Genomic DNA, 20,849 nt, shown 5'->3' with positions numbered 1-20,849 from the left:
GATTTTTGACGGCTATTTGCAAAAGTATCAAAAGTGTACCAATTGTTGAAACATGAAGAACTATTTGTGCTCGATGTTAAAACACAAGAATTACTTTGATCATTTACTCAAACATAAAGGACAATTTTGATCCTTTACTCTATTTTGATTCTAGTGTAGAACAAAAGACTAGTCTCACGTAAAAAGGGAGGATGAAGCCAAACATGACCCGAAAACCCGATTTGAACCTAGCCGGTTGATTTCCTCTTCCACAAGACATCAGCTGCGACCAAACAAGATATATATATAAATCTATCTATGGCAATGCAATGATCCAAAAGAGAACGTTTGATTGAATTAAGCAAAAGCAATAATGGAGGAAGAATTAAAGCAGAAGATTCAAGAATTACAGAAGCAATTAGGGAAGAAACAAATGTTTGAGGAAGCTGTATCCTCCATTAAATCTCTTCTTCTTCAACACTATCCTTCTGCTTCACCATCTCTTCGTAATTCGGTAACTTACCTTTTCTGGGTTTTCCTTTTTATTACTCATTTATGTATTATGCACTTGTTCTTTCCCCTCCAAGTTGCTTTTTTTAATGGTTTTTGGTTTACCCAGCTAATGAATTCCTCCAAAAGAAACACAGAAAATGAGGGGAAAAAGGAGAAATGTTGATTCATCGTTTTCTTTTTGGATTTTCGCTTCTGTTACTGGGAATTTTCATTAATTAATTTCGTTTTTTGAGTATACGTAAGTTTGGATAGCTGTAAAAAAGTAAACTTGGTGCGAGTTAAACTTCTCAGAGCTGAATTTTTGAGAAATGCGAATAGTTTGCTTTGAAAATAAATGAGATAATTGAGGAAATGTGTATGTCATAACAAATTAAGTAATTGGTTGTGTACATGGGCCTTCTCGGAGCTGAATTATTGGGGATAGTTTGGTTGAGGAACTAGAATTTATGCCATAACAAATTAAGCACATAATTGATTATACATTTGGAACCAAGCAGGGGGAGCCAAGTGAGTGGAAGGGGTTTCATTGGAACCCTTTTAGAGAAAAACTACACTATATATGTAGAGTTAAAATAACTTTTTATGTATATATAGTAGATGACTAGATGTTGAATTCTCTTGGATTCTTCTTGCTGTTACTTTTTTTATATTTTGCAATACCTTAGTAAAAATCTTGGTTCCGCCTAACCAAGCCTTGTTTATGGAATGTGGAGTACCTTTTTCTAGTGTTTGGTTGGACATAAGCTTGGTCGAATGTAATATTAGCATTTGCCTGGATGGGGGAGTGTTGATTGGTGATACCTGATGACTTCATAATTAGCAAATAGTGGAAACAAGGTTTACATGGTGATATGGAGCAGGATTGGAATGAAGAATGGTAGGTTAGCGCTAATGTGAGTTGTTGTTCTCAAATTGATGTGAAATGGTTTTGCTTCAACAGCTTAGTAATCAAACATTAGAAAGTGATATCACTTGGGAGGTTCTTTTTATGGAAAACATTTATCGACCAGGTTGTTGATTTTCGTCTTGTTTTTTAATTACAAAAACGAGATAGCTTATCTACAAAGACTATTCTATGCTTTTTATACTGTACAATAGATTAAGCTAGCTCGTATACGTAACTATGATGCAGAGCCATTTTGTTACTTTTATGCTGAGTGTGAAACCCCTTTCACATTAAGAGGGACTTTTTTCTTTCTAACTATTAGATAGTTTAGTTCCCAAAAAATATCACCATGCAGAAATTAAACAATTGATCTTTTTGAAAAGAGAATTCAAAATAGGTCAATCCAGGAGAGGGAACTAGTCCATATATTCTTATTGTTAATTAACACAGATAAGACATTGGGTGGGCAATTTTGATTTCGAGGGCCCCAACATTGAGTGAGATGAACCCTGCTTTGATACCATGTTAAATTAGGTCTTAGGCCTAACTCACACCCCAAAAGCAAGGGAGGAAGATTATCCAAGCCTTATAAGGAGTGGCTTGTATTCCTTCTGAAAAACATTAACTAAGAAAGTGGTTTAGCATAGGCTGGTTAGTAGCTGCTCTATCTCTGCGCCTGGTTCTTTTGTTAAGCACTTTTTCACCCATTATTCTTTTTTGAGAGAGAGTTTACAGCAATAGATGTTGATAACTGATTATTTAACCCCATATGCTCTTACTCTTAATTTGTTTTTAGTCACAAGTAAATGATTCTTGGAATATGTCTGCTAATGTTAATAAGAATATAGTTTCTTCATTTTATCCGTAAAAGTCATCAAATATCCACGCTAGCAAATTTTAGGGAAAAAGCTTTAAATCACCTTTACCTCACNAAAATGACCAGCATATTGCTATATTTTAGGGAAATCCTCACTTACAGGTGTTAAATTAGGTCTTAGGCCTAACTCACACCCAAAAGCTAGCTCAAAGGGAGGAAGATTGTCCAAGCCTTATAAGGAGTGGCCTGTATTCTTTCTGAAAAACATTTACTAAGAAAGTGGTTTAGCATAGGGTGGTTAGTAGCTGCTCTATCTATGCGCCTGGTTCTTTTGTTAAGTACTTTTTCACCCATTATTCTTTTTTGAGAGCGAGTTTACAGCAATAGATGTTGATAACTGATTATTTAACCCCATATGCTCTTACTCTTAATTTGTTTTTAGTCACAAGTAAATGATTCTTGGAATATGTCTGCTAATGTTATGAAGAATATAGCTTCTTCATTTTGTCCGTAATATTCGTCGAATATCCATGCTAGCATATTTTAGGGAAAAAGCTTTAAATCACCTTTACCTCACCTCAAAGCCTTCAGGTGGGAGGGAGATTCAAAGATGCAAAATGTCATTGCCGTCATGTTATATGGTAACTAGTGAATGACATTAGCATGCCCAAAGTCATCTCATTGTATATGATTTAGTTTGCTTTATATCTGTGTAAGTCTTTTTCTCATTACAAACTGGAGATGATGATTTGTTAAAGGAACTGCACATGAGAACTGACAAAGCAGTATTAAGTCGTCGTTAAGTGCCTTTACTTGCCTAAGACTTGTCAAAAAATGTTAAAAGATTTTTCACAAGTACTTTTACTTTCATAAGAAGTTCTATTACTACTGAATAAATCTGAGTGATTCCAAATGCTTGCAGTTTTATATGGCTGTATGTCGGGTTGCCACCATTTTAAAGACAAGATACACAATGCCTGGATTTTGGAATGCTGGGCTTGGGCTATTCATCGAGGCTGAGCACCTGGTGTCAGGGTCGGCTGAGAAGAAACATTTGCAGAGTTGCATTACTCAGGCACGAGAGCAGTTAGCTGAAGTACAGAATGAATCTGAGAATACAACATCAACAGAAAATGGCTCAACTAGAAGTACTCATATGACCTCTTTATGATTTATTTTTTTTAATACATCGGCCATGTGCCCCCTATTGCTACAAGTATGTATACCAACAAAACTGTTGCATGTTTTTGATATTTATCCTATTATTTTGATTCAGGATTCCTTTTTGAGGGGCATCTTACTGTTGACCCAGAGCCTGAGCAGCCTGCTTGGCTCGAGCAGTCTCATCTACTCACTGCTGCTGCAGCACTTCTTGGTGGTGAATCCTCTCAAGGTGATCCAGCCAATGTTAACGATACAGAAGGTGCTAGCAATATACTCGAGCAGTTGGTTGCTAGACTAAATAATATAATACCCGAGGTATCTCTAGTTTTACTCTTTTCCTCGCATTAAACACAACTGTTGTAGCCTGCAGTTTCAGTCAGTTGAGAAGCAATATGTCGAGGGTGTGTCATTTGTAGTTCCTAACCTGCAAAGTTACTGCATTCTCACATGCCCTCCCATCTAAAAAAAAATTGAGTTAAACAATGAATTTTATCAATGCTTGTTTTATTTTTCAGTTGCTAATTACTTGTTTAATACATACACAACTATCTGGGGAAAAAGATTCTTGAATAGAAAATTTTATTTAACACTAGTCTAGACCAAGCTTTACGATGGAGGTATGCTCTTCTTTATTTAAATAAAAAAGAAAAACTTCTTATAGGGGAATTAGATGCATTTGTACTAAGGCCAAAACAATTTAGCTTGAACTAAAGACATTGCTAATTTGTTCTATTTAAGATTCTGGACGACGGTCCTTCTGCCCCGAGACCACCACCTGCCAGTAAACAAGTTGTGGCAAACCTCCCAGTTACTACTGTCACAGATGAGTTGTTGACGAAGCTTGGTGCAGATGCGGAGTGTGCAATTTGCAGGGAGGAGTTAGTAGTAGATGACAAGATGCAAGAGTTGCCCTGCAAGCATATGTTTCACCCTCCTTGCCTGAAGCCATGGCTGGTATGAAAGTGAAGCTTTCCTCTACTTACCGTATTTTTGCCATTGTGATTTAATTTGCCACAATTTCATTTTGTTCCATCCAATAACAACTTCTAAGTCTTCGGACATTCTCACTGTACATTTAACAGGATGAGCACAACTCTTGTCCAATTTGTCGGCATGAATTGCTCACAGATGATCATCACTATGAAAGCTGGAAGGAGCGAGAAAAAGAGGCGGAGGAAGATAGGAAAGGGGCTGCTAATGCAGTTCGTGAGGGTGAATACATGTATGTATAATGCACAATACTCAAATGAATCGAAACTTCTGCTTGTCTGCTTTTGCAGACAATTTGGGCCGCGGCGGAGGAGATTACCAAATTTCTTTTATATATTTGGGTGTATAAATGTACAATAAAAACTCTCTGGATTTGTAATATGTGTCAAATTTTTTGCTGCTTTTGAATTACTAATCTGGGGTGCTTAAACATTCAAGAGCAAGTCATATATATGGATTATACAGTAATGATTTTTCAGGATAATGAAGTGACTTTGAGCTTGCAAAGGTGGGGAGCTAGAAATTTTATTAAGGGGGTTTAAAATATGAAAATAAAAGATACGCAAAAAAATTAAAGGGGTTTAACATCTATTATAATATACATAAAAAATAATAATTTTAATTATGTATAAACAATAAAATTTTCATTGAAGGGGATTCGAATGACCTCTATTGGTCCTACTTGGCTTCACCCCTTAAGCAGCGATATACCAAGGGGCTCGTAAACATTTCATTTACCAGAATATTGATACTGTGTCTTTCCTTTCAACGTTTTTTTATTTACATAGATTTTTTGGTCAAAAATAGTTTAGCGAAAATTTATATAGCCGATTTTAATTTGTTCAAGACTGAGGCGATGGTATTGTATATTTTTTTGGTCATACTTTGACGTCTGGATTTGGTCTTGGCATAGTTATTTGGAAATATTTATGAGAAATACTTGTGTTTTGTGTGGTAGGCGTGTAAATAAATATTTATTTGTGCGTGATGTTTACGTTAAGCTAAGCAATTTTTTGTATATGTTCCTGAGAGTTCGATTATAGTTCAAAGGTACTTATAGCTCTTCTTCATTACACACAATTGTACTTTAATTTGTTCCTTGTCCCTTGATGATTAATAGAAGTTACTTATTATTTTGTAGAGAAGTAGTTTCTGGTTGAATTTTGGAATTTAAAACTAAACCCAATTGGGGTACTGGACGTAAAAGTAACATCACGAGTTCATTCAGATCAGTAATTTTGTGCTAAAAAAATTCACCAAATAAGTGCTAGAAATAAATTAAGTTAAATAGTAGGTACAAGTGTTTAATGTGTCATAATACATGTAGGATGTCACGTAGGATGCTTATAGGATGTGAATTGTCATGTAGAATGTGCGTATCTACTTGTTTAACTGTATACAAATTTAAATGTCTACAAAATTAAAAGACATAAATGACATATGAGGTCAAGTCAAAAGACACATTTAATATATTATGGAGTGTATATTATGCCAATAGTTATAATAGAATGATCCAATAGAGACCAAAAAACTACTAGTAATTTAACCTTATCATTAGATATAGTCATTTTTCTTTTATATTTTTTAAGATATTGTATTTATTATATTTAAAGGGTGATATAGTAAATTAACCTTTTATTTATAATTTGTTAAAAAGTATGTAAAGTCAATAGTGGACAAGTATTATTGAAATGATTAACATTTTTGCTTATATAGAAAGTGGATATATACCATGATTGTGTTGACTGTTGTCTATCAATAATCACATACATTGCACGGTGGATATGGATATGAAGAAGTAGATCATTATCTCGGCATGATGAGTCAAGCTTGTATTGTGGTGAGAAGTGGAATTTTATTTTTTATTTCATAAATGGACATTGCTAGATCATATATATAGAGTTACCTAGTATTCCATCTTATCAACAATAGTTGTCCATTATATTAAAAATAGTTGTTCAGTTTAAAAAATCAAGAGATAATTTACCTTTTGTGTCTATTTTACCTTTGTTATTAAATATTCTATCCGCCCACTTTTAATTGTCATGGTTTCCTTTTTTAGAATTAAACTATAAGAACTTTGACTAACATTTTACGATTTATTTTTTCATCATATTGATATGCAAGAAATTGCAATTTATAGTACTTTTCGTATAGTTTTTGAATATCTAAATTTTTTGTTTAAAATATCGAATTAATGTAATCTAATTTAACTTTGAAAATTAGTCAAATTAACTTTTGAAAAACATAACATTACAAATAAAAGTGGACGAAGGTAGTACTATTAATCATCTAACACGTTTCTCAAAACATTAAATTTATTAATGTCAAATGATAAAATAATAATATTATCCCTATTATTTATTGTTTCTTAAGGGATATGTTACGTCAATACTCCCTCCGTCCCTATTTACTTGTCCATATTTTCTTTTTTAGTTGTCCCTATTTAGTTGTCAATTTTGACAAATCAAGAAAGGACAACAATTTTTTTCCTATTATACCCTTATTTACACTTCTTGAAAATTGTAAAAGTGTATGTTGTTTCCCTCCAATTTATTTCACTTGAATTCAAATAAGTGGTTGTAATTTTGAAGTGAAAAGTTGTCATAAGGGTAAAATTGTAACTTCACTGTGCTAATCATTGTTGCCTTAATCTGTGTGTCATTTCTAAAGTGGACAACTAAAAAGGGACGGAGGGAGTAGTTGACAACTATTTTTGAATAGAGGAAGTACATATTATTGATGAATGGTGAGAGATGTTCCGTGAAACTAATCGAGATGCACGCAAATTGATGCGGACACCATGATTGTCATTTTTCTTTAAAAAGTTAAACAAAAATCTTGAGCTCAAACTCATGTAATTTAAATCCTGAATCCGCTTTTATTTCTGTATATTTACGTCTCAAAATAGATATTGATTTTTTAAATGAGAAGTTTCGAGTGTTGTGGATGCATGAATTTGGTGGTGCCTGCCTGCAAGCTGCCCTAAATGCAATTTGGTAAAATACAGCCATTGGTATCAATAAGTGCAATAATGCATTGAAACAGAGTAGAACTTGCCAATGCATAATGGTAATGAACCATCACCATCTTTTGTGGTCATTCCCCCTCTCTCTCATTACTAGATTATAATTTTTTCTATTTTTCTTTTTAATTTATTTCAAAAATATTGATACCTTCTCTTTTTTAACAATTTTTTAGTTTCAATTTTTCATACGACATGTATGAATATCTTAAAATATTTGACGTATTTATAACTTAAAATCATAAAATTTAATTTATTTTTTCTAAACTCTGTGTCAAGTCAAAAATATATTGAAACGGAAGGAATAAGAAAATAATAAAGTTTAGAGTACAGTGGGTGTACCTTGTTCACATGGAGGGGATTGATTTTGCGTTTCCCTTATTGGTTACAATTACTAGTTGTCAATTGTCATTCACAGCCATAACCAAAGTTAGCAATAAAGCTATTTACTTTCTACGTTGCAGCTCTATACTCTACGACATGGTCCTACCCACCACTTATAACAGACAATGACCTTACAACTTTGGGCTTCAACGGTTGAGAAAAGGAGGTTAAAGGTGTAAAAAGGGTACCTTTCAAGTAGGGGTGTACATGGCGGGGTTAGTTTGGATTTTTCAAATATTAAATTAAACTATTTATGTTGGATTTTTAAATTTAGAAACCAAACCAATAAAATTCAGATTTTTCAACTTCGGGTTTTTTCGAATTTTCCGATAAATTATTCATACAAACATATATAATTTACTTGTACTTTAAATATTTCTTTAGTCCTATCAAAATACAACTATATAAGGTGTTTCTTAAGAAAATAACACAAAATATGATATGATTAATGACACTAAAATATCCAACAAAATAATAATAATAATAATAATAATAAATAAAATCGCGTAAAATAAATATTGCAAATTAACAAGTTATAATGAAAATGATCATAATTTAAATAAAGTACTGAATCATGCTAAAATAAGTTTACTAAGTATTAGTTACAAGACTAAATATTAAAGGAAATTAAAATTAAATTATGTATTTTAAGGGGTCATTTGGTACAAAAATTAATAACGTAGGGATTGGTAATGCAAGGATTAGTAGTGCAAGAATTAGTAATGTAGAGTTTATTTTTATCAAGTGTTTGGTTCATTGTTTTCAACCTCATCTTGTGTTTGGATCAAAACTATTTTAAAATCTTATTTCCAATTATACCCTTGAATTATTATGTAATTGGGTCATGATAGATAATTGCCGGACAATATTATATTTTTATGGCCTTCTAAGTAGCTATGAGAAGAACAATTTTGTTGTCATGTTTCCTATTTTTTCCACTTGAATTATTTGAGGATAATAAATTGTCATCTTAATAAATTGATCACTCACAAAATGTCAATTTTCAATTTAAAAAACATAAATCATCTACTTTTAAAATTAAAAAGACGGTCAATAATGGTAAAATTGAATAAATCATCTACATTTACACATAAAAATTGAAAGTTATAGTTTTAATATGTATATAATTTTTTAAATTGTTCAAAATACAAATAATTAGAAAACCACACAAATATATATAGAATCGCAAACGTCATGTAGTGATATATTTGCCTTTTAATTAGTAAATGTTAAATAACTCACATTTCAAATTTGTATTGGATTTATTTAGTAACAAACAACTCTCTCTAAATAATTTGTAAGATAATTTATTTAAATAAATTTACTAGTACAAATATAAAACATAAAATCAAGAAAATAAACAAAATAATTAAAATGATTTGAGGGATATTTTTGTCTTTACATAGACTTATCCCATGGTATTATATCATATGTATTACTAATACCTCTAAATGGAAGGTATTAGTAATACATCCTATAATACCATGTAGGATGTATAGCTAATCCATGAATTAGTTATACATAGGCTCAAATTCCTACCAAATATAGTACTAAATAATATCATACATAATATATGAACTATTTCTTTTAATGCGGCCTACCAAATGACCCCTAATTGTCTAAATCAATGTAAAATTAAAGAACAAATATTCAATACAATTGTCATTCTTAGTGTTGAATTGATTTTCTTTTTGCATTAGTATTAATTTGATTTTGATTTAAGCTTTATTATAATTATCAACATCTGTAGACTATAATCTTTATTGAACTATTTAGAATTTTAAGTTTCAAACTTGAAATAATATATTAAAAGATAAAAACTATGAAAAAGTATAAAAATTATTTAAAAATTATGTCAAAGTAAATATTTTTATGTATAAAATAAAACTTTAAAATTATATATATAATGTCGGGTTGATTTTTTTTAGTTAAAACCAAACCAACCCAAATATAGTCAGTTTTTTTTTCAATACCAAACCAAGTCAAACCAAATCACTGGTCGGGTTTTTTCGATTTGACTTTGTTTGCAATTTAATTCGATTTTCGATTCGATTTTGTACACCCCTACTTTCGAGATTCAAATTATATGAATGAAAGTTTGGTGTAGTAAACTTTCGTTATATATGAGGTCTGTGAAAATATTGAATGACGAGAGTTTAGTGTATATAGTCTTATTCAAAAGATGAAACTTTCTCTCATATACATTCCAGAAAAAAAGTTGAATTTTTTTTGAGTGCATATAAGCGAGTACAAAGGGAAATTACATAGTAAGACAAACATGTGAATCTATTTATTATATACAGTTATAATTTAAAAGAATTACATTACATAGCTATACTTAGGATTTTAGTGCCTCCTTCTCTCCTCCTCTCATTCATCTCTCTCATCCCTCGGCCACGTCGCTCGTCCTCCTCCTTTCTATTTTTTACCTGGATTGAAATTCAATAAGCAACAAAGGACGGGGGAGGAGGGGGGTTGATCAAATTAAATGGGATATTACTGATACAAATTTGGCAAGAGATAGTGGGGATCTCTCTTCTTCCTCTTTGATTCCATACTTAAACTTAAACTTTCAATATGCCTAAACGAGTGAGAGTTACAATATCATAGAAATCGTATGTTTTGAAAGAATATAAACACATGATACAAAAATATAACAAGAATAAAATTCAATTGAATATATTGATACAAATTTACAATCACTTTCAGATACACGCAGATACATTGATACATAGTATACACAAGGAACAAATACACTTGATACATTATTTTAATACAACTTGATATAATTGTATTCGTTGATACAAATTAATTGCATCAATCATATTCATAATATACAATCTAATACAACAAATATAACATGTATTCATCATCTTTCACCTCTCTTCCAAATCTCGCTCATCCTTCTCCTTCCTCTCTCACTCTCTCATTCTCGTCTCTCTTTTCTACTTCTAACATGTAACTATAAATCATAATTAAATAAACTATATTTATAGATCTCTAATTAAGCTTAAATTATTTTTTTTTTTAAAGTTCCTCCATATTTAAGTATTAGTACAACTTATTTAACGAAAAGTACTTGAACACACTAAATGACAAGGGAATTTGTGCACAAGCTTGCTAGCATTTCTGTTCACCGTGGTTTTTACACAAGGACCTGAGTTTTAAATTAGTTGTTATGTTTTGCTTCTTCACACTTAAATCATATAATTTTATAAACTAATGTTTTCAAATATTTTTTAATCATATGCTATAGCAGATTCTGTCCAAGTTCCAAGCTTGAAAAAGACAAGCTAAGCATTGCATTGCAATTTTCTAGTCCAAATCTAGAAGCCACAACAGGTTGTTGTCAATTGTCATCAATATTCTAAACGCATACACTTGTTTAAACGAAAATTGTTGTACAACATTGAATCTTAGAAATTGGAGATTTATTTCAATTTATTATTTATATTACAATACTATTTGATTTAGAGGTGTCGAGCTAATTTATAAAATATTAAAATGAATTAAGTTAATAAATGAACGAATTATTACTCCATTAAATCTTATTAGATTGAAGTGAGTTGGGTTGTAATGAGTTAAAAATTGAGTCATATAACTCAATCTGTTCAATTTTTCTTAAATTTTAAGTTCAAAGATTGATTTTTTTTTATAATTTATTTGAGTACCTAATCAATTGTCTCTTATAGTATGATTAAAAAAATATATAGACAAATTTTTCATGAATCAATATGAATTGCATATCCACATTGTTTTAAATGATTTTGTCAAGTGCAAAGTTGGAACTAGCAATATGTCATAAGCATATCAATTTACATCTAGCAATATATTATGTGCACAGTTAGAATTAAAGAGTTGTCAAAAAGGAAAGAAACATCTTTTTAAAATGAACTAAAAAAATGTAAGACAAATTAACAATTTAAAATAGAAGAAATATTTAAAAAATTTGGCTAAAATCATCTCTGAAGTATGACTTAAATCTAAAGTACATCCTTGTATTATATAAGTGAACAAAAACATCCTTATACTATACAAAAAAGTTGCAAGATTCATCCTTTTGTCTAATTTTTTTTTTAAAAAAACTCATGTCACCAACAAAAAAAATATGTCAAGTCGAATGAATATTTGTACACATGATTAAGCTAGTCAAATTGGGTGATTTTTCTAATTTTTAGATATTGAGTGTTTAAATCATATTCAGATAAAATATATTCAAATTTTAACAACTCCAACTTCAAAAATTTCAAATAAAGTAATTATATTTTTTTCATAACTAAACGGCTACGTAATTTCACTAAATTTCCAACATTTTTATACATTGTATAAAATGTGAATTGCATTGTAAAATGTTTTTTTTACATAATCTTTATAACCATTAGAACCTACTGTATAAACATTTCAAGACTTGTGTAGTGTTGCAAGTCAATTTACTTGATAATGCAAAAAACATATAAACTAACAACACGCAAAATTTAAATTATGAGAATGAAAGATTCATTTCCTATCCATATCCTAATTCTTTTTAGCTAACTTTGATCTTCTTATCGTGGCTAAGAAATGATGAACAAATAAAAAAAATAAAAAAATTATTGATTCAATCAGCTTCTTAATTACAAAAATAATCTGAAGAATGATTCTTGTTATTTTTGGGATATTATAAGAATGTTTTTTGTTCACTTAGATAATATAAAGATGTACATTATATTTGAGTCATAGTTGAAGAATAATTTTAGCCAACAACTCTAAATATTAACTTAAGATCGTCATAAAAACTCAGAAACTTCAAATTCTAAATTTATATCTACTTGAACTCAAGTTATGAAAATGAAGAAATCCGATTGAAAAATGCTTTCCTAGTAATATAAATTTAAATTAATCGAATTAGGTATTTTATTTTATATTTGACCTTTTCAATATTCCATCTGTGGTGAAGTTTTAGGGGGTCCCCCCCCCCCCCCACGTGGATATAATTGTCAGCAAACCATGTCACGTGGATAAGTGGGCCCATTTCCCCAATTTAATTGATATTCAGAGAATTTACCCACAACCAAAAATAAATTGGAACTTATCTATTTAAAATCTCTATAGTCTTGTGGAATTCGCCCGCAAATCGGACTTCAACATTTAATATTAAAGTTGCAGAGATATACAGACGTTTTTACTTTCAATTTATATAAAAAGAATATGATTCTTTTTCCAAAAAAATAAATTAAATAGTTTCCAAAAAAATGATACGTTTGAATTAGTATAAGTTTAAGGACATGTGTTCTGATGGTATTGATTTTACTCGTTAGGTTTAGTTATTATTTATTAGCAATCAAATATGTTTTTGTACGCAAGCAAAAAATGAAATAAAGATAATGAAAAGAAAGTTGTATGGACTAATGGATCCCAAATGATATTCGTTTTCACTAGATTCAGTGATGTTTGAGTGTTACTAGCTTCAGATTCGAAAATGGTGAAGTAAGTCATTGTTAAAGTAAAGACAACGCAAATATGAAAAGCTTAGAGCACAAGTGTAAGTGTATTTCTGGTGTATTACTTAATTAGTATCAAATACCTTTTATAATTGTATTAGAACTATAATTTATAAGTTTCTAAAAGTAATATGTCAACCAATGAAAAAGTTATACTCAAACTCTAAAGTATTATGATCAAGTGATTATTATTCGCGTGAAAATGACATTAGTAGTGCTACCTAATATTATGAGAAAATAACTATATGTCAGGCAAAATGAAGCTTATTTCACACCTCATTTTAGTGCTATATAACATATAAGGGCTAAATTTAACACAAAAGGTGAGATACAAAGAACAAGCTAAAGTTGAAAATATATTTCTACTTAATGTCAAGCTTATAAAAGAGAATAACATACGTTATAACTCTTTTAGGTCTAGTATTAAAGAAAACAAGTATTGTTGTAAATCCACCTAACCACTATTGAACATAAATAACTAGAGATTCTAAATAATTTATTGTCTTCAATGTACCAATAATTATATGTAAGGGATCATGTATTACAAAAATAATGCATTTATTAGTCTGAGATATTATTAGTACCTTATATGGTACTTCCCCGTTCAACAATAGTTGTTCGTTATATTAAAAATAGTTGTCCAACAATACTTGTTCAATTTAGATTAGGAGTGTGCACTATTTGGATTAAATTGAAAAATCAAACTGAATTCTAATTTGGATTGATTTTTTGGATTTTTGGTTTGGTTTTGAATTAATAATTTACTTTGTTTGATGTTTTGGTTTGGTTTCGGATTTAGAAAAATAAAAATCGAAAAAACCGAATTATATATATATATATATATAATGTTTAGAATTAAGTTGGAGTTAACCACTTTTGTCCCTTTTTAGTTATTTTCATTATGATTTAGTTTATTTTTTATGTTTGGACATCTATAATTGATATACTTTTAAGTATTGTATTTTACGTTTTACTTGTGATTTATATTAAAAAAGTATATTTAAGAAATTCAATTATATATATATATATATATTATTTTTTATTTTTTTCAAACTGCAAATATAACTTTGTTATGTTTTTAATTATTGACATAACCGATTAACCGAATTTAAAAAATCCAAATCAAACCAAATTTATTTTGGTTCGGATTGGGTTACACTTCTTCAAAAACCAAAAATCGAAAAATCCAAATCGAATAGTTCAAAACCAAATCGAAAAACCGAATGCACACACCTAATTTAGACAATCAATAGATAATTTATCTTTTGTGTCTATTTTACCCTTGCTATTAAATATTATTTATCATCGAACACAGTTTTCAAAGTATTCAATTTAATAACATCAAAGGATAATATAGTAATATTACCCCTATTATTTATTGTTTCTTAAGGAGTGTACCAAGTCAATAGCGGACAACTATTGTTGGATAGAGGGATTTTTTTTCCCAATTTAACATACCCTTTTATGTATTAAGATGTGTATTACTAATATCATGTATTTGTAGGTATTAACAATATAATGATTTTAATGCAAGACCCAATTGCCCCTCAATTTTTACCTCATTTTTTCTACCATAATAGTGGAGGATATCTTTATAAATAATTTTTTTTTATGTAATACATGCTACATAAGTAATGCAAGCATACTTAATTCATTTAATAGATCATACACTTTGTCCCTTAATTATTTTAGAATGAGTTATCCCATCATGTATATGATAACTTATCGCATGATAAATGGTGTAATAAATAATATTTCATTCGTCCACTTTTAATTGTCATATTGCATTTTACGAAAGTCAATTTGACTAAAGAGTAAAGGTATAGCAGAGGTGTGTAATAGGTCACTGTATTAGTTTAAGCGTGTAACTGACTTTTCGAGACAAGTTCGAGGGTGCGTGAATTTATGCCTTTTCCCTTAAATTAGTTTACATTAATTTGATATTTTAAACAAAAAAATTAGATATTCAAAACTATACGAAAAGTACTTTAAATTGCAATTTTTCGCATATCAATATAATGAAAAAATATATCGTAAAATGTTAGTGACAATTAAAAGTGAACGAAGAGAGTACAATGACTACCTAATACCTCTAACCAAACGCGTAATACAATAATTCTACATTTATCCTAAAATTATTATATCTTACACTTTACACCAAACAACTCGTTAGTTCTATAATTAAGAATGGAAAGTACTAAATGACCAGAATTTTAAAAAAACTATAATATTTTTTTTATTTAAAAAAAAGCTGATCTTTTTATCATTTTTTAATTAAAAGAGTAAAAATATTTAAAAAGGTAAAATAACATAAATAAAATATCATTCTGATTAAGTTCTGACTAAATTTTCTGGTCAAATTTTTTTTTTCCATTAAGAATTTATAGATAATGCAATATTGTACCTTGTTAGTACATATTATTTACACCACATATTATTGTGTGTTGTTAAAACGTGGTCGGGTACCCTTTTCACCCTTCTAAAATAAAAAAACAACAAAGGAAAATGAATGACCTAAAAAGTAAAATACTAAAAAATTCCAAGTTCTCCGCTCTGCTGCGGCGGGTTTAGTTGGCGGGGTAAGCTTTGATTAATCGGATAAGAAGATAAGAGAGGGAAAAACGGCAAAGGTGTGAATGGAATCGAAAGAAGAAAAGGATAGAGTTTTGTTGATGTATTTAGTGGAAGAATGTAATTGGCCCTATTTTCTGAAGAAGAAGATGATTGGTGGAATCAGGTTTCCTGTTCAGATCAGATCTTACAAATAGAGAGAGAAAAAGGAAGCAAATTCCATCTTTTTCTCTCTATTTGATGTTATCCAACACCACTCAGGTCTCTTCTCTTTCTTACCTACCTTTAATTCTATTTTTTTTTAAATATAATTATTATTGTTGTTGTTTATCTCTATTAAATATATTGCATTTCTTACATATGTGTTTCTAGAATTTTTATTTGTCTCTGCCTGCAACTTACATGATTCTCCCCTCTTTTTGTGATTTTGGGTTAATTTAATTCATTCTTTTGGCATAAGAAGTCCCAATTTTTATTTTTAGTTTTGAATTTTAGTGTTTATAATTTCAAAGTTTGCATGAACTATCGCCTGATTAGTGGCGTCAAATGGTGAGTTGGATTGAAAATGGAGATATTAGAATGAGTTGCAATAAAAAATGAGTTAAAGTTTTGATCCGCCCAAGTTTATTTTGGGTTCAAATGAGCTAAAAATTGAATTGGGTTACAATCCATTCAATTTGACTCGCTTAATCTCAATAATTTTAATATATTGTTATCTAACTTCTATAGCCATAATGTAAATTTCAATTCAACAAATTTATTTTAAAAAAAGTTACAAATGAATAGATAATATTAAAAGATATAAATAGATATTATTTCATACCTTCAATATAGGAACCTACAATACGTCAATGCAAATAAAGAGTCTTAAAACTAGTTGAAATTGGAAATTAAATTAAGCTTAATTGAAGATTCTCTTAAAATAAGTTAATGCTTGAATGCGTTGATATTGAACCTAATTCAAATTATATTGAGCCCAACACTTAAAATTCCGGATGAATTAAACCGATTATCTATAATTGAGCTCATTTTTGACACTCCTATTTGTGATATTAAGTTTGTGAAGCATGTAATGAAATTTTAGGAAAAGTGTGATAGCGTATAAATTTAGAGATACTATAAGATTAATTGAAAACTAGTTTGAATATGTTTGGTATATTTTGAAGCTTTATTCTTGCTAAGAAGAAAAATTCATACATAATATTTCATTAATCTTGAGAGGATATATGATAAGCACTAACAATGATTATTACAGTGTCGTCTAATAGTTATTGAGGTGGTTAAGAATAGGAGATAATTATTTTAAATTTTAAAGCGGTAATATAAATATTACTATGTGATTTCTTTCATTGGTGATAAGAATTAGTTGACAGCTACATTGACTGGAGATAGTAGATACAATATAAAATTAAGTGAAAAAGGATAAATATACTCCGAACTATCGTAAATGGTATGCAAATATCCTTCATCATATATTTGAGACATTGGTGCCCCTGCCGTCCAAAAACTAGAGCATATATGTCATTCACTCTACCGAAAGATTAAATAGGGACACATGGCGCAATCTTATCCGTCGATCCGATATTTAATAAATGTCGGGTCGGTGGATAAGATTATGACACGTGTATGTCCGTTAGTATAAATGGTATATATGCTCTAGTTTTTGGACGATAGGGGTACCAATGTCCCAAAAATATGTCGAAAAGTATCTGCATACCATTTACGATAGTTCGAGATATATTTGTCATTTTTTCCTAAAACTAATTGAGATACAATATAAAAGGTTAAGATGTTACATATAAAATCAAAATAGAATAGTTGAAACGAGAAAGTGCTAACCAATATTGTTTGGCAGAAGAAGACCTACCAAAGTTGAATACAGTTTTTTTATTGGATTGTAATATGCAATTCATTTTTGAGTATTTAATTTGGTAAGTTTCATCTCCATCACCTACCTTATTCTGGTAGGTGTGGAGTATAGTATTTAATTTCAAGATATTCATCAGTTTATTTTTTATAAAAAAAATACAAGTTAAAATATTGGGGTAGGGGAGCGGAAATGGGAGGGGATTACAATGTGGGGATTGGGAAATTAATCTCTCACCAATAAAATGAAAATTCATATAATCAACTAATTGAGCTACTAAGATTCCTCTCTAGATATTCTTCTATGTTTTGCATCCTGCTAATTTTTTTCCCTTTCATAAATTTCTATTCCGTTTAAAAATATATACAAACCAGATATGATTTCACCCTCACCCGACACTTAAACATTAACATTGTCCCTAGTGCTTTACAAAAATCAAAACAATACAAGAGATAAGGTAAAAACACTCCCCGATCAATCCTCCATAGCATCACCCTCTTCGGCTTCATCACCGACCTGAGCGGAGTCTACCTCCTCGTCAGAATCGGACACCACATTCGAGTTAGTACGCAATCTCTCCTCATTGATCAGAATGTCATCGTCAATCGGCTCACGAAACTCAGGACCAATGCCAAGTAGGGCCTTGGCGTGGGCATTCAACAGATAATGCCTCTCAACATCTCCCAATTGTGAGTCAGTGGAAGCCCGACATCCATTCTGGTGGCGCAGCATCTCTAGGCCATACACCCTGGCCATGATAAACTCATCCTGCCTATGGCGCTCTACAGTGGTGAGAGTCGGGCCAAACTTAGTGGCGGGCCCTTTTGTCCTCGTGATGTCCACATGTGTTGGGAATAATAGTGCCATGTAGTCCATGTTCTCCTCCGAAACAATTGCAGCACGACATAAACTAGTAATAAGACCACCAAAAGCATATCTGTGCCCCTTATGAACCCGAGCCTTCCGCATCGCCGATTTCAGGACAGCTCCAATGTTCACCTCTGTGGCCGTCATCAAGGCATAGACTAAACAGACCCGTCCCGAGTGATATCTGTGTAATGCAATCCCGGTATCAAACAGTGCATCACAATCTTCAGCCAAACCCGAGCCTCCCTAAGCATGTGGGTATAGGGGAGAGATTGGTGATATCGCTTCCCACTATGCTTAGTCTATTGCACCATCGATTGTGGGCCGCAGAGAATATGTTGAATGGCCCGGTATGGTGGGCGTATGTTTAGCCCTGTAAGACTAGTGGGTCCGCATCCGGGGAAGTCCTCACAAGTCATTGAGGATTGCAGGAGTTATAGTCACATTGACACCCCGCACAGTCACAAAAAGAGATCTCGCGTCAGGCGCCCAGTTGACGTAAAACTCGCGTACCATGTGCAAGTTGCACTCTCCCGACTCTGCGAAGATAAACTTCATATGCAGCTCACGGATCCGCCTCAGTATCTAGGGGAACTCCGATGCCAAGTTGTCCCTGTCAATACACACATCAGAAAAATACCTCGCTTCATTGTGCTTCTTCCACCATGTATTGCCTTCTTTGGTCACAGCTTTTACCCTGAATCAGCTGGTTTGGCCCTTAGGTACTACAGGTGCGGGAGGTATATTCCCCCCACTTCGAACATGTTTCCTTTAGCTAGAGGTCGCCACTTCCTTACCTGGTCGTTGAGTTCCATACATGGTTACCTGCAATCACAATACAATTCAGCCCAAGCACAATACACAATATTGATAAACATGGGTGGTGTGCATACACCACCCCACACTTATGTCAATGTATCCCTTAGCCTAGGTAATTAGACTTCCCACAGGCGAACAAACATACACCAATTTATGTGACTTACTTTACTTTTTAGTCAGTACAAAAAAGAATGACACATTTCTATATTAAGTAAAAATTTAACTATAAAATGTCTATTTTACTCTTAATGATTTACAGCCACACAAATTTCTGTCATTCATTTTGGACCACAAGTTTTAAAAGTCTTTCTTTCTTTCTTAAACTTCGTGTCGAGTCAAACCACCTCACATAAAATGGGACGGAAGGAGTAACAAATTCACTTTTATTTGTCCACTATTTTAAAAGTTGATTTTCACTTTTACATATTAAGAAATAAAACATTAATGACTTATTTCCTAGTAAAATCTAAAACTATAAATTGTTTTATAAAAGACGTGCAAAGTTTAAAGTGGACAATGCGGAAGTATCAATTAGTTCCATCTATTCGGACCACATACAATGTGGCAATGTGTAGAAATCTGTGGGTTAAGTATGGGATTCGTGTTTTGAAAATAAATGCACATTCAATTTGCCATCCTAATGTGTTGTAAGGTTTTAATAATTAAGCCTTGAGCAACCTCAGAGTTCAGACTATGTCTAGAAAATGGAATTGAAATACTAATACAAGATGCAATTTTTGATTTTTGGTTGCAAAAGAGTTTAATACTTTAATTGTTCTAATGCCTCCCCATGTATAGTTTGTTTGGTGATGAAATTAAAGATTATATGCTTCAAAATTAATTAACTTTAAAACTTGTTATTACTGCTTGAAGCTAAGAAAAGTATGAATATAAGTGAAAGTGAAAAAGTTTAGCATTACATCACATTGACTTTTTTTTATCCTAGTTGTGGATCAAAAAAGAAAAGTATTTGACCTTTTCCCTAGTAGAAGTGTGAACATAAACCACCATTTTATATATAAAAAACTTATGGTCCCTTTTTGGCACAAAAGAGAACAAAAAGAAGATAGGGAAAACGATCCAAGAGATAAAAAAAATACTAGATGATTTTTTATTAAGCTTTGTTCGACAAAATTATCATCCAATTTATATTGTTATTAGATGAATTTTTACTAAATTTTGATCGACAAAATTATCATTTAACTATATTGATCGAATGTAATAGCATTTGATGAAATAGAACATATCTAGTGTCAAAATTTATATATCTTATAGTCAAAACTATTGCCTACATGTCTAATGTCAAAATTATTGTCTATATGTATGTCAAAATTGTACACTGCAGATGGCAGTGTATTTACTTTAGGTCAATTTTATTGCACTATCTGGTCCCCTATAAGAAGATAGCACTTAATATCTTTTATTTTATTTGAAGATATTTGCTTAGATATTTCTTGAGTTTTAAAGTGTTAATGACGTTCCTGTTA

The 20,849-nt window shown here is 30.9% G+C and overlaps 1 protein-coding gene across 1 annotated transcript; it reads left to right on the top strand.

Moving 5' to 3' along the window:
* The first annotated feature begins 228 nt into the window (after positions 1-228).
* On the top strand, positions 229-4,848 carry LOC125841731 (E3 ubiquitin-protein ligase AIP2). Its single transcript, XM_049520907.1, has 5 exons — positions 229-493; positions 3,118-3,343; positions 3,472-3,674; positions 4,098-4,313; positions 4,442-4,848. The coding sequence occupies exons 1-5, from the start codon at positions 353-355 to the stop codon at positions 4,589-4,591; spliced, it is 936 nt and encodes a 311-aa protein (XP_049376864.1). The 5' UTR covers positions 229-352; the 3' UTR covers positions 4,592-4,848.
* The last annotated feature ends 16,001 nt before the right edge of the window (positions 4,849-20,849 follow it).

Source organism: Solanum stenotomum, chromosome 10, assembly GCF_019186545.1.
Source record: "Solanum stenotomum isolate F172 chromosome 10, ASM1918654v1, whole genome shotgun sequence".
Lineage (NCBI taxonomy): Eukaryota > Viridiplantae > Streptophyta > Magnoliopsida > Solanales > Solanaceae > Solanum > Solanum stenotomum.
Note: the sequence above shows the minus strand (reverse complement) of the source record. Positions and strands in the feature narration are given on the sequence as shown.